At 51.8% G+C, this 15,003-nt stretch overlaps 1 protein-coding gene across 1 annotated transcript; it reads right to left on the bottom strand.

The window, feature by feature from the left end:
- Positions 1 to 475: 475 nt before the first annotated feature.
- HOXA13 (homeobox A13) lies at positions 476 to 2,017 on the bottom strand. Its single transcript, XM_050892636.1, has 2 exons — positions 1,345 to 2,017; positions 476 to 720 (listed from the first exon to the last, which is right to left on the bottom strand). Exons 1-2 carry the CDS (start codon positions 2,015 to 2,017, stop codon positions 476 to 478), a joined length of 918 nt encoding a protein of 305 aa, XP_050748593.1.
- Positions 2,018 to 15,003: the final 12,986 nt, after the last annotated feature.

The raw sequence follows: 15,003 nt of genomic DNA, 5'->3' as shown, positions 1-15,003 counted from the left end.
ACTTTTTTTTTTTTCACTATGGTTTACCTGAGCAGTCATTCAACATACAGTTTGGATTGCAATGGAAGAAAACCAGATTATGTGTCCACATCGACCTCCTCACGTTAACCAGCTCTCGCATCGTGGCCACGAAGAGTCTTCTCAAATAGTAAGGTCGTAGAAGTACTTACAAGTTTCTCAGAAAATCGTGTCTTAATTGAAAGTGTTATCTCTCGGGGCTGGGCGTGTGGGCTTTACAGTCTGTCAGTGATACTGGCTGGCTGCTTGGGATTTCAGGAGAACTGTCAGTTTTAACCATTTTGCTACAGCAATATTTAAAAAAAAGCGCTATAATTCCAAAGATACAGATCTCTTGTTCTGAAAGAAGAGGTTCATTGTCTTTTCTCTTTTTAATTATTATTAATAATTATTTTAATCTGAACACGAAAAAAAAGTTCTGAAACTTTTGAGTTGCTGCTTCTCCATTTTTAATCCATTAACTGGTAGTCTTCAATTTGTTGATCACTTTTTTCTCTTTGACCCTTCTGTTTTGGAACCAGATTGTGACCTGTCTCTCTGACAGATTTGTAGTCGCCGATATCCTCCTCCGTTTGTCTTTGGTTATGAATTTATTTGTAGCATATTCCCTTTCGAGTTCTTTTAACTGGACCTTTGTGTAAGGCACTCGTTTCTTTCTCCCACGTCTGTACGAGTTCGCATCGGAGGGATGCGAAACGACGTCTGGAACAGAAAAACCATGCAGGCAAGCGTTAGAAAATCGCTCGAACCGCTTAGGACATCTTCAAGTGGTACAGGGGTTAGAGTTACAGCGCACTCCTCCGCCTGCCCCGCTCCAGCTTAGCTACTAAAGCCCAGCTCAGCATTTGGGATTCCTCTCTCCTGGCCGCCGCAGACAGCTTTTAGGCACGGAAAGGCTCGCTTCTGTCAGACAGACAAATAATAACAACAAACCCCACGGAGCCCGGCGAGGGACTCCGGGAAGAATCGCGCGGGGCTGCAGCGATTTACCCAGCCTGTGTGCTCCGGGGTTTGTGGAAAATAATACCGCAGACCTTCCCACGGCCCTTTTCAGCTGTTTCCTCTCCCGGTGCCGGCGGCGGGGCCGGCCGGGCGAGGCGGGATGCGCCGTGCGCCGGCGGGGGGCAGGGGGCGGCACCGGTACCGCTCCAGCGGCGCCGGGGCATGTGCGGGCCGGGGCGGGATGGGGCCGGGGAGCGCGGGCGGGGCGGGGAAGGGTCAGCCCGGGGGTGATCCCGGAGCCCTGCCGGCGGGATACCCGGGAGAGGCGAGCGGGGGAGGAGGGGGGAGGAGGGGGGGGCAAGGGGAGCCATGCAGGTGTATTACCCGGGAGGGTGGATTTCCAGAGGTGAGGCGGCTGGCTCTGCTCCTTGGGGCAGTACACTTGCCCGTTCCACCCATTGGTGATGGCCCAAGGCTGGTAGCTGTCCATGGGGAGCAGGGGGTCGTGGCGCGGCTCGCCGGGGCCGCCGATGGCGGGCACCACGGGCATATCCAGATAGCCGGGCACCGGCTGGTAGGGCCCGGCGGCGTAGCCCTGGTAGAAGGCGAACTCCTTGGCCCGCGACGTGAACTCCTCGCCGGAGACCGAGGTGTCCATGTACTTGTCGGCGAAGGTGGAGGCGGGCTGGGCGCAGGACTTGATGGCGTTGTGGTGGGTCATGCGGCAGGGGTAGTAGCCGCTGCCGAAGTAGCCGTAGGGCAGCGCGGCGCCGGAGGAGCTCTGCACGGCGGCCGAGCAGGGGCTGCACTGCTTGACAGCGGGCTCGGCCATGCCGGCGGCGGGGGCCTCGCTGGAGGTGTAGGCGGCGGCGCTGGGGGCGGCCAGGGGCGCGGGGTGAGCCATCAGGTTGCGGCAGGGGTTGGCCGCCGCCGCCGCCGCGAAGTTGCTGCCGGCGTGAAACCCGTCCATGTTCTTATTGATCTCATCCAGGCTGTTGTCGTAGAGGAACATGACGGGCTCGATCCAGCGGGGGTGGAGGAGCACGGAGGCTGTCATAGCCCGCTCCGCATTGAGACTAGTGGCTCTTTTTTAAAAGCCCCAAAGACTGAAAAAAGAGATACTCAATCTCCGGGACTTGACCAAGGCTGACGCGCCAGTGTCGCGCCAGGCCGGCCCTCATTGGGCCGCCCGCCCCCACGTGATATGCAAAGCAGCTGATAAACATCTGAAGGAATAAAGTGGAGATAATTAAATAACGCAATAACCGCGCGGGGCCGGGTCCCGGCCCGGGGGCGCGGGCACGGGCGCGGGCACGGCGCGGTCCTGCCGCCGCGCGGGGCGCGGGCGCCGCGGGGGGGGCGGGGGGGCCCGCCCGTCCGCCCTCTCTCCCTCCCTTCCCTCCCTCCCTCCCTCCCTCCCTCCCTCCCTCCTCCCTCCTTCCTCCCTCCGGCCCTCCCTCCTCTCGCCACCGAGGCGTGAGCATTTTGGCCCCGTTGTTGCCGCGGCGCGTTCCCCGAGGTGCGGGGCTCCCCCGGCACCCCGCCTGATTTCTCCCCTGCGCCGCTTTCCTCGGGCCCTCCCAGCCCCGAGCGCCGCGGAAGCCTCGGAGGCCTCCCCTCATCTCCGGGGGGAGATGAGCCGCACCCCTTCGACCTCCTTCCTCCCCCGGTCTGAACCGCCGTCTCTCCCCGGGGAGCGCTGGCGGGGCCCCGGCCGTGTGGCGCAGGGATTCCGCCGCAAGCTGCGGGCGGAGAAGCGCTCCCCGGGCCGCACGCTGGGCCAGATAAGGCTCTCAAAGCGGAGCCTCCCGGGGTCCTTTCTGGGCGTTTTTCTCCTTCCTTCCCGCCCGTCGAAAGCCCAAGACCCATCTCGCTCCTCTCACCACAAAGCCTCAGAAGTCAGATAAGAGGAACAGACCAAGAAATCCCGATTTTATTTATTATTATCTTTTAGGACCGGCTCGGGGAGCGGGACGGTTCACTGGATCTCCATCCCGATTTCGCTGTATTATTTGTTGCTGTAATAATAAAAACCGGGGCCTACAATTCGGCTTGAATCTTCTATGGCTGTAAAATATCACGTCGGCTTCTATAGTGCGCGCACGGACCCACGGTACTTTTTTTGTGCTGGGAAAAAACGGTTTATTGGCTGAAAAGTCTTTTTTTGGAAGGTCGTACCTCTCTGCAAGCGAAAGCTAGGAAAAAAAATTGCATTCCCTTTTCATGATAAATGTTACAATTTTTCATAGGGCGAAATAATTTCCATTTTTTATATTCTCCGCACCTCCCACCGGCGCGGATGCGTTTCCCCCCAGCATTCAGTTTATTCGCGCACAACCTTGAACTCAAACCGCTCCATCACTGAGCTATCAATAAACTTGACCTAAAGCAGCGTTCATCTCATCGTTAACAGCTCTCAGCCCTCACGCGTGTGGACAAAACAGCCCCAAATACTCCCATCCTGAAAACTAATTTTTTTTGTTGTTGTTGCAATTGCATGTTGCTTTGTTTTGCGCCTGACAGCTCGGCGTATTTATTATCCTATTGTGCTTCCCATTGACGTTGTAGCATTGTTTTGCCCGCATGGCTACAAGCGCACAGCGGTCCCGGGACGTACATTGTTACCGAGCAGGCTTTTCCTTGCCTAGCGCAGAGCTGCCAGCCATGAGAAATAGCCCTTTGGCGCCCTTGAATTTTTTTCAAGGTGCTTTTTCCGTGCGATGGGTTGGGATACCTGAAGTCGCTGTCATTCCCCTGCTAATTTGGCAGCATTTTAGCCGCTTTTTTCCTTCATTGTAGCCAATAAACAGTTCCCATTTTGACTTCGCATACTCTTTTCCGCATTCTTCCTCGTGGCCAAAAGCAAATATTTATTCCCCGCATATTTTTCCTTTTCTTTCAGGCTCCAATTTTGAAACCTGTGGATTCCCCCGGCCAAACATTGCTTGACTGGCATGAATTGGGTCGGCTTGTTTCCCTCTGGTTTCTCGAGGCTGCTTCTGAAAATCGAGTTGCAGCGGGGCGGGGGGAGAAGGGGGAAGGGAAGGCAGCTCTATGGGGCAGCGCTGTTTTACATACGGGTTAGACACGGCTAGAGGCCAAGGTCAAGTTGAAAGTTGCAGTCTAGCCAATGTGAGAACTGTCATTCACAGCCCGAAGATCTGTCTGATTTGTCAAAAAGCGGGTAGCCATGAGAACACTAATCTCCCCAGCTCGTCTCTTCCCCCCTCCCCCCCCCAGCCCGCCCCCCTCTCCAAACTCTCCTCTCCCTCAGCCGCGGAGCGTTTCTCGCTTATCTGCCTCTACTTTTCAATCCCTTCTCCATTAGGAGGGAGAAGCCATGTGAAACCGTAGCTTTCAGCCCCGATGCAAACTGTACAAGTGGTGGAGGGTTGGGGGGGGGGGGAGCAAAAGGGGGGGGGGGAGCATCCGGTCTGCTGAGTTTTGGTGGTTGTTTTTTTTTTGTTTTGTTTACCCACTTGGGGCTGTTCCAGCCCTGTGTGCAAAAGGGAGAAGGGAGATTAGATTAAAGAGCTCTCTTTTCTCCCTTCTCTGCATCTCTCCCTCGCTCTGCAGCTCTATTTAATCATTAGGGAAGAGGGCCGTGCTTTTCACTGCTGATAAGAGCAGTGATACAACTGTCCCCTTCCCCTGTTTGCCATGACGTGAGTGGGAGTCAGGGAATGGGACCGTTTCCTCAAAATAAGCAAAATGGCATCTGCAGGGTGCGTATGCAGCACCAGAAAAATAGTTATTGTCGGACACGGGACTTTACGCCTTTGTTTTGCTTTCCGAATTTGATTGACTTTTAATAAATTATTGACACAGAGAGAGTAGAAAAGCCTCGTCAACTATTTTAGATTCCCTCCCACCCCCGATACCCAATTTTCATTCACCAGCTATAATTCCTTCCTGCCTTAACGGGTATCTGCCATTAAATATTAGAAAGGAACCGTGAGGGCTGAAGGCATCGAGCAGAACAGATGTTCTTCGAAAATCATGGACCCTGTAATGAACACCAGGGATAAAAATATGCCCGAGCCTACCCCCCCACCTTGAACATATACCATTCCCTACCAATTGTTGAAGAGCTTTTATTTTTCGCAACGTAAGGCTTGGGATGCGCTGAATAAATTAACCAAAACTAAGAAAGAGTTTACTTGAAGCCACTGATTGATTTGGCCATGCTCTACAAACGCTTCATTTTGGAAAATTAACTTGATAATTGAATGCTTCCATGCATACAACCGACAGACCAATCGAAGCTTCTTCCAATTTTTTTTTGTCTTTTTCCTACGAAATAAAGTTAGGATAGAGTAAATACAAGCGTATGGTAGAACCTAGCATTTTCCAAGAGATTTGATGCAAACGTCCGAACTGCTTTGCATTTATTTAGCGTGTAAAACATCTTGGAGAGAAATACATCTGCTACATCGTTTCCTCTAAAACGAGTATTAATTCCTTAGGGAGCAAGAGGATGAACAACCATGATCAGTAGGGGGATTTTAAAAGGTGCTGAATCCTCTCAGAGCCAGGCAATTTCTAATTGATTTTCCTAATCGGCGGCAGTCACCCCTTGCAGTGCACGGCTATGCCCATCTCAGGTATTACAAAAAGCTTTAGTGGCATTTTCTTCCCTTGGCTGCCCTGAGAGCGGTCAGATGCATTTAACCCACTTCGCAGGTGTAAGCAAGGGCAGAATTTGGTCCTTACAAGTGCTTTGAATCAAGTCACTGTGTGCTCCTGACGCCATGAAGCCAAAGATAGTCTTGCCACAGTGAGGACTGCAGGATTTTGGCCTTAAACGAGAAAATATAAATATTTTGTAAATCTTTCCATGTGATAGGAATATGGCCACTCATTTTCCTAAAGAGGCCTTAAAATTTCGCTTTTCTTAGAGAAATCACAAGTCCTTTCAGCTAAATGTCATGTTTTGCAAACACGGAGTTTGTCGGCAGAGTATCTAGAAGGCTTTTTTTCCCAAGCCAGCCTTTGTGTGATAACACACACACGCACCCTCCGGAGCTCTGCCGCGGGAATGCCCGACTGAGGGGAACTCTGATTTCTTGTAGGATAATCACAATCGTACGAATACAGAAGAAAAACTGTCGCTCAAGGAATTCCACTCTTACTTTTCCATCCACTGCTTAGAGCTAATTAATGAGCATGGAGAAAAAAAAAATCGTGGCTGATTGCTGAAAATGTATGTTTGTCCCACAGTTAAATCCCTCTAAACCCGCTAAAAGATCTCAGCTGATAATGGAGGGGCTAGAGGGTGATCTTAGTTACTAATAATAATCTCTGTCCTTCGAAGCCCAGGAGTCTTGGAAGACGCGGGAGTAAAGTGATAGCAAGAGCCTTAATCGAACTTGATTTTCATGAGCAAATGAAATTTACCTGCCAGAAGGTTAATTTGGAGCAGTACTGTCACCGCTGTTTTCTTCCACAATTTCTAAAGCATCGAGGATTGAGATAAACATTCCTGAGTCCGTTTTAAAGACACTTTGTATTTCAGGATATTCATGTGTTTCTAATGGAAGTAAGCAGCTTTACGAGCGGGGTTCGCAGGACATCTTAACTCTCTCCCTCCCACTGCGTGCGGGGGGGGGGGGCGGGGAGGGGGGGGCTGAGATAATTACAAAAGAAGAATTTGTAAAAGCAAATGCAGAAGGGGAAAATCCGAGAAGATTTGCGAAGAGCTTAATGCTGCATTTCTCTCAGGTATAAAAGGCGTCCTAAAAATCCTCAGGCGCACACTAGATACCCACCTACCTATTTCAGTCCACCCAAACTTTCAGACTGCACCTCCTATAAATAAGGTGTGCTCGAAAATAATGTAATTGCTTTCACCCGAAGTGTGGGACACGGACTAATCTTTATGGAGCGAGGTCTCAGAAGATCGCTTCACTCTGTGTTATTTTTGTCTGTTTCAGCTCTAGAAAACACGCTGGAGGTATTTCATGTGATTAAAATGAAAATGGGAATGATCCTTATCTCTGTCTCACGGACAAGGTCTCTTCTGTTTTTTTTTTTTTTCTTTTGGTTTTGTTCTACATTTTTTTGGCTGTAATATCTTCACAAGCGTATTTCGGGGGGGGGGGGGGGAGAGGGCTGTGCGGTAGCTTTCTGTTTATATGCGGCGGGTGAAAGCAACAGAAGCCTGGCGTTACGTGTTGGTAGTCAGCAGAAAATATTTTACTTAAACTGTCGTGTAAACGCAGCGACGAAGAGAAGCCCTTGCAGGCTCTCTGTCAGCCGCAGGCTGCTTGAACGCAGTGATAAACTCCCCCCTACAATTTCAATTTATTTTGCCATGCAAACTTAGACAGATTTTTTCGCCATCAGCTCTGCTCGCTCGCACAAAGGGAGCCGAGAACTTTTTTGTTTTAGTCTTAGTAAATTCTGATAAGCGAGGAGGCCAGGCTGGCCGTGCAGATGTCCGCTGCAGCAGTTTATCAGGTCAGATACATCTTCCAGTTAAAAATGTTCTAGTATGAACGTGTAACAGCAACAGATAACAAAATGATACTCAATCTTCCTTGGTTTTGTTGGGCTTATCCTCCGATTTTCAGGATTTAGCGTTTTGAGGGTAAATTCATTTCTCGCCTTATCTACCAGGGGGTCACAGTTTTTGGAAAAAAGAAAATAAAGGCAGGGTACAGTAAGCTGCAATGGCATATCCTCTCTATTTCTGCTGGGAGCTTGTAATAATTGCTACCACATGATCACATGGTGTATTGTTGCAGCCTGATTACAATTAAACTTATCCCTCCACCTTTTTCATTAGGGGAAAAAAAAAAAAAGTTCTTCCTGAGCTTCAGGCCCACTTTGTGCTGTTTTATTTCCCTTTGAAAAGCTGTCGGAGAGAAGCCGAAGTCGCTCTTTTCTTTACAATGCGGGAGAAACCGTTTCCACAAAGCCCCTCTCACCATAACATTCCTGTAATAGCGTGACATTTACACAGCGTCCGACCAGGAGGGCTCAGGGGCAGGAGTGGACTCTGCTGCTCTCTGCAAGAAGTTGCAGGGTCTTCATTTTTTTTTCATGCTGAGTCCAAAGCGATATCTTCACCTAGGGAAACAATGAGGCTCTCGATGCTAAAGACGCCTGTGCACAGTATCTAGAGAAAGAAAGAGGAGAGAGAAAAAAAAAATCATACAGGAAACATTGGACATGTTTGCCTTTACTGGAAGACAGCTGTTTGAGTACATTCTCCAAGAGGGTTTTTTGGTTCCCTTTTCAGAAGTGGTTTTAGTGATTAAAACATTGACTTGATGGAGGCAGTTTATCTCTAATGTCTGGATCTGTCTAACAGCTCTTTTTCCTCACTTTTCCAGCCCTTTGCTCAGATGAGACTGTACATACCCGGGGCTCTAATCGCGGCTGTCTTAAGAAATGTCTTAAGAGATATGGGGACTCACCGCGCTGACGGGAGGGGAGGGTGACGCTAGCTGGGAGTTACCTGAGCCACGAGTGGAGATCTTCACCGCGGAGAGGAAAAAAAAAAAACCAACCCCAAAACCAAACCACGCTGCATCTGGCAAACCCCTGCAACTCTGTCAAAGGTGGTGGAGAGTGGGGCAGGAGCGGCCGCGGGAGAAGCGCCGTGACTGCTGTCCCGTGCCCCGCTGGCTCCTCCAGCAGGCCGGGCGGCTGCGGGGCTGGCGCGGCGCTCCCGCCCCGCCGGCGCGGTGCCCCCGGGGCTGGCCCTGCCCGCCGCCGCCGCCGCCTGGCAGGGCGCTGGGCTGCCGGCCCGCAGGCCCAGGCTGGGCCTTCCGCACCCGCCCGGCGCCGGGCCGCGGCTCGGCAGCCGCCCCGAGGCACACCTGTGCCGGGCGACCCTGCCGGGCTGCCGGCGCCTACCCACGGGCCGCCCTGCGGTCCCGCCTCGGGACCTTCCCACGGCTCCTTCCAGCCCCCGGGCACGGACGGGGCTCGCTTTTGCGTGGTTTTTTTTATTATTATTTTTCCCCTTGGCCCGTTTCATCTGCCTCTGGCCCTCTCTGCTCCGCGGGCGCGGAGAGGGACTTTTGCCGACAGCGGGTGAGAAAGGAGGTGCGCGGCCGCAGGCGCCGTGGGGAAGCGCGCACCCACTCAGGCAGCAGGCGCGCACACCTGAAACGAGTCCCGTGTCCCCTCGCCCTGGCTGGTGGGGGTGTGTGTGACCACACATGTGCGTCTCGCCTTGCGACACGTTATGTTCATCCCTCCGCTGAGAGTCGTGCTGGAGCGAGCAGGGGAGCGGGGCGCCCCTTGGCCCCGGGATGGGGTGCCCATCAGTCCTCCTCCACCCCCAGGCGCGTCCCACTTCGAGCTCGGCGAGAGCCGCCTTCTCGCGTGGGTGGGACCCCGCAGGAACAGCCCTGGGGACACGCTCCACGAGGAGTAACGCACCATCTGCACGGATCTGTGATCAGTTTCGGGTAGAAAGAGACAGCTGGCTTCGGCTGAGTCCTCAGCACTGCTTAAATGCCCTCTGTCCATGTCGTGGGTGCTCCCGGTGCCAACCACCTCCCAGCAGAAAGTTACTCGATACCGTGATATGATCCCGTGTTCTCCAATTAGCTTTACATTTCACCAAGCACACGCATTTCTGTTAAAAGTTTATTTGGTAAAAAACCAGTAAACCCGGGGTCTAGAAAATGCTTTCTAGCGCCTAGAGTACATTTCTCAGGTATATATAATACGTGCTGTCTTTAATAACAAGAGACATTTGCTACTCTTCATGTTAAATGGAACTAATGTCTTTCTATCCATACCGTGAACACATTCTCTAAATAGGAATTATACAGTATTTTCCTTTAAACATAACACCAGCCAAATGCAGACTAGCTGATAACTTGCATCTCTGGGTAACTATATTACTCCCTTTATTTTTGCTGAATCATTACTTTTTCCAAAGCTTATTGTATTTTATGTCTTCTTTAGATAAGCAGTTACATATGTGGCGCTGTTGAAGGCTAAATCCCATTCTTACATACGCGACAGCTGACTATACTTCCAAGATGTTATTTACTCTGGAATCAGCTTAAAGCGCTGCGTTTGAGTCTCGTGGTTCATCAGGAAAGGCAGGAGCGGAGTCGGTCCCTAATTAACCCGCACACAGCGCACTCCAGCAGTTCCCATCTGCCCATGCCTGGACTTAAGATCTTCTCATCTGGGGTACGGACTCCATCTGCCTGAGCGCACCGGATTGGGGTCCTTGAGGATGGCGGTCCTCCAGACCGCCGGCACCTCCTGGCATTGCCACTCTGTGCCCCCACATCCACGGGCGGGATCCCTCCTCTCCAGGGCCAGAGGGACGGGGGAAGAGCAGGCACGGCCTCAGGCCAGCAAAAGCAGTCCTGTTGGAGCGCTGGGAGCCTTCTGAGCGGTACCCGGGGAGAAGGGGCCAGGCTGGTGCCAAGGGGCTGGAGCGGAGCTGAGGGCACACGCCACGGTTCCCACGCTCCGAAGACAATTCGCAAAGTCCCGGGAGCCAAAGTATATTTAGTCCAATAATGGCACGGAGAAAAGGGAGTGGTTTCATAGCAACCCCTCTGACATGCAAAGCAATGAGCGGCTAAACAATGAAGGTTAGTCTCTAGTCAAGCATGCCCCCTGCTCTTCCAGCGCAGATACCTAAAGGAAGAAATTCCCCCGTCCCCTTGCACGCAACCCGAGGCCGCTTTCCTGCAGATGTAGCTGCCGCGGTGCCAGCGAGCGAGTATCCTCGCTCGGAGCCGCTTCCTTCCCGTTGTGGGGAAGATACTCGCTGCCTGCCAGTAATTACCAATTGTCATCCACTTTCACAAGACCATATTTCTTTGGAAGTTCTCTTGCCGAGTGTGGGGACTATGTCAAATCATCTGTCATCTCCCGGCGCGGCCCGCTGCCATCCTGCCCCCCTAAAAAGAAAAAAAAAGAAAAGAAGAAGAAAAAGAAGAAGAAGGAAAAAAACCCCCAGCTGGATGTAACATAAAGCTACATCTCGTAGGTCGTGTTGCAAAGGAAACATAAAGGCTGGTGTGCCTTTGCTCAGCAGAAGTATCTATATCCGCCGGACGCCGGTTCTCGCTGTTCTCAGGTCAACAAATTCTCAGAGCAGGGGCTCTACCTGGAGAAGTCCAGTACGCCGTGTGGACACGGATCCGGACTGAAACCTGTGTGTGCAGCCATGAGAAGCTGGCCAGGTTGAGCGGGTCAGGCCAGAGGTGTAGGGACAAGGCGGCTGCCCCAGCGGGGCTGGGGAGAGCCCCCGGAGGGGCTGGGGCGCGTCCCGCAGCCCCGGCCCGGGAGCCCACCTGCTGCTGGGGGAACACTCCGCTCCTGCTCCCATAACCCGTCAGGAAGTTTTACCCACAAGGAATAATTCCGCTATGAGGTGATGAAGGCACGAACAGACACGTCATCACCACTTCGGGTGATGTAAATATTTGGCAAATAAAGGAGAGACAGTTTGTCTGACCTGTTAATTTTAGCGGGAGGCTGGAGGGAGGGGGGTTCCGGGTCTGTGACTACCCTGGGAGTCACTAAAAGAGAGGTCAGAAGTTTGTGCTGAGGTTCCTAGGAAGTTTGGACACTACCTAGCTAATCAAGTAACAGTCATTTCATAATTAGCTTTCAGTCAAGTTCTCATCTTTAGTAGGACGGCAAGACCATGGCAGAAGAAAAAAAAAAAAATCCACTTTAGCTGGGAAGACGACATTATGTACACAACTGTCCCAGTCAGAGAATTAAGATTAAGTTGCATTTATCGCGGGTTTGTGTGTGTGATGTACTACTTTTTTAACAATAACCACAGGATCGAGACCTTAAAAACTGTGAGCAAGAATATCCCAGCTGACATAAAAGTTGCCTATATATAAAAAGAGAATCCCATATAACTCCACAGCGGAAATCGGTTAGCAAGTATCTTCTGCCCGTTTGCAAACATCAAATGTTCCTGCCATATGTCCGTTCTTATTTGTATACCAGCTAAGAAACCTGAAACATATATATGCGATATTAAAACAAAACATGAAAGATTTCCTCAGAAATCTGTGAGAGGGGAATGTAGGTCTGAGGCGGGGGTTAAAGGAAGTAAAAAAAAAAAAACAAGTGATGCTATTGCCAAAAACTTTAATATTGAACAACACAGCTGAAGCTTTTATCACGGTACGAAATTTACAGCCTAATAATTCAAACCTGTGTGCTCATACCAAGATGTCTCTTGCCCTTTCTGGGTACCCAAAGGGACGGTTGTGCTTTCCGAGGTGAGGAGCATCCCTGCAAGCCAGGGAAGTCTTTGGGAACGGCAGGTGACTGGCAACTTGAAGGAAAAGGGAGAGAAAGAGGAAAGAAAAGAAGATGATGATGGCTTTTTAGGATCTGAAGAGATTTCTGATACCTGGGGTAGAAATCAAAACGTGGCCCCTGTAGAAATCACTGAAGGAACAAAACGACAAGGAAAACGAAAAGATCTGCCTGGTAAAAAGAAACCCAGAGAAAAACGTGTGGGCTGAAAGAACAGTAGTTAGAGTCTTCACAAGGTGGAGATCTCCGAGGCTCCCCCTCTGCATCCTCATCATTTGGGCAGGTGGTGGAGCTTCCCGCATCTCAGTTGCCACATGGTTAGGTACCAATTAAGAAGCTGGAAGCGATCTGAACTCCTTGGAAAAAGAAGAAAGGTGGGACGGGAGAAGACCACCCAATTTAGAAAACATCCCCCAGCTCCCCACAAAATAGGGGCTCTCCTGGCATTGGGTCCCACTGCAGCTTGGAAACGCCTTTCGTGACCAAGGAGAAGCCACCTGTTAGACGGGGACAGCCTGGGACCCCCCGTCACGGGAGGGTCGGTCGCTCAGGTGCCAACACATGTTTCAAAGCTCAAGGTCAACGCCTCGCCCTCCCCCCTCCCCCGATATTCCGTCTTCTCCCCAAAACCCGCGGGGTAAATGAAGACATGAATTTCTGCCACGGCACCGGGGAAGCCTGGAGCCGAGCTCTCCCGTGTGGTTTAGCCAGGCCCCCCTCCTGTCTGTCCTGCCTACCCCTGCCGAGATCTGTAACACAGAAAGGAGCAGAAAGGGTTTCGGGTAAGCTCGGATGTCCGCCGTCCCGCCGGGAGCGGCGGGTCGCAGCTCCACGCGTGTCCCGGCTTGCTCGGGTGGCTCCGCCGGGCGCCGGGGCAGGCTCCCGTCCCCTGCTAGCGATAAACATCAGGTATTTGCAAGGGTAAACAGAGCCCCGGAGGCTGCGGGGGGAGCGGGGGGGATATCCTCGCCCGGGTTTCGAGCACCGCCCGTGGCAAACGGAGCGAGGCACCGGGCGGAGCAGCACGGCGGGTTGCGGGGTGGCCTTTGTGGGGCTGAAGCCGGCCGGGGGCCAGTCTCGCCGGGGCAGGACCCAGGCGGGGCCGGGCCGGGCCGGACTGGCACCGGGAGCCTCCAATGGGGGCGAGCGGGGGCCGCGCCGCGGGGCGCCGCCATCCCCGCTCCGCGGCGGCGGCTCGGCGGGGGCGGCGGTGGCGGCGGCGGCGGCGACAGCGCTCCGCGGAGGCCCGAGGAGAGGATGGGAGCGGTGAGTCCGAGAAGTCCGGGGTAAGCGCCTTCCCGCGGGGCGGAGGAGGTCGGGGTGCAATTGCGAGGGTTTCCCACTAGATGTCTGCACAGCTAATGATAATTGAAGGCTCTGTCCTTCCCCGGGTGTATCCCCGAGAGCCCGACCCTCCAGACTCTTTGAAGTCTGCCACCCCCTTTAGAAATTAAATCCCTTTCCCCGCTACCATCCCGTTTTTTCCCCCCCTTTGTTTCCTTTTTCTTTAAAGAGCGTTCTGGAGCTTAGGCTAGAATAAAATACAGATTTCTCCACAGAGAAAACTCTCCGGTGTACGACTCATGCCCTTGGAATCCTTTTATGACCTTTGATGTGTTTAAATAACACGGTAAAGCTGTGCACACACCTCGGATTAAACTTTAATCATCCTAAGTCAAGGACATCCAGGTGGTAAATGACTTTACTTTGACATTTCTACTTTAGAACAATATATGATCCCAGTCGCAGGTCAGAGAGACATTCGCAGTCTTCTCACCCTTAGAAGCGCAAATACGTTTTTACCTACAGAGATTAGAAACTCGTCGCTCCTGTTACCTTATTTAAAAAAAATAAAAAAGAAGAAGAAGAAAAAAAGAGAAAACCAAACCCAAAAGTCAAGGCTCCTGGGATTTTAGTTCTATCAGGTACCTACAGACTTCCCACAGGACTGGGAAAATGTTCCTCTCTGTTAAGCACCGCTCTGCCTCTCCCGGGATATATGTGTGTATAATGATCCATACAGGAATCTAGACAAGTTTTCTTATATATGTCTGTGTATGTTCCTCTCCTGCGAAAAGCTATGCTGTAGTTGATTGCTTTAAGAAAAAAAAAAATCCTCTGCAGACTTTCTCTCTGGTCCCGGTGCGGTGCAAGCACCCCCTACGAGCCCATAGTGAGCTTGGGTCCTCACGAACAAAAAAACTTAACTAATAATATAAGTATGTATAAAATAAATCTGGAACTCTTTATTTGCTTCGCTGCTAGCACCTGGTTTTAAATCAGACAACTTTGGGTTAACACGTACAAAAGAGAGGGATTGGTGGGCCTTTTTAGTGTCAATCAAAATTAGTGACAACTGAATTTTGCGTTGATTTTTACCAACGGATCCCTGCTCAGCCTCGGCTTATGCTTATCTTGGAAGCTGTGGAGCGCAGGGAGCTAAAGCCAAGCCTTTTGCATGGAGTTTTGGGTCCCGGACTCAGTTATAGGAAAGGCCTAAACATGGGAAACCCCATCCTTCTTTTTTATTCCTTTTCGTCTCCGCTTTGACCCACTGAGACGTTACACCCGCTCCGAAGAAAATTAAAGTGTGATTAAATATGAGAGAAATTTTAAGGGAAAGTGGCAGGAGGGCGGCGGGCTCGGCAGCTCGTTTTGAGGGGGGTGGTTAGAAACCGACGGGTCCAAGTAGGTAGCGCAGTCTCACGGGGGAAAGGGTGAGGTTTCGGCTCCACTCGGGAGCGGGGGCAAGTTCAATTCCTCGGGAAC

The sequence above is a fragment of the Gymnogyps californianus genome, chromosome 2 (genome assembly GCF_018139145.2).
Source record: "Gymnogyps californianus isolate 813 chromosome 2, ASM1813914v2, whole genome shotgun sequence".
Classification (NCBI taxonomy): Eukaryota; Metazoa; Chordata; class Aves; order Accipitriformes; family Cathartidae; genus Gymnogyps; species Gymnogyps californianus.
Note: the sequence above shows the minus strand (reverse complement) of the source record. Positions and strands in the feature narration are given on the sequence as shown.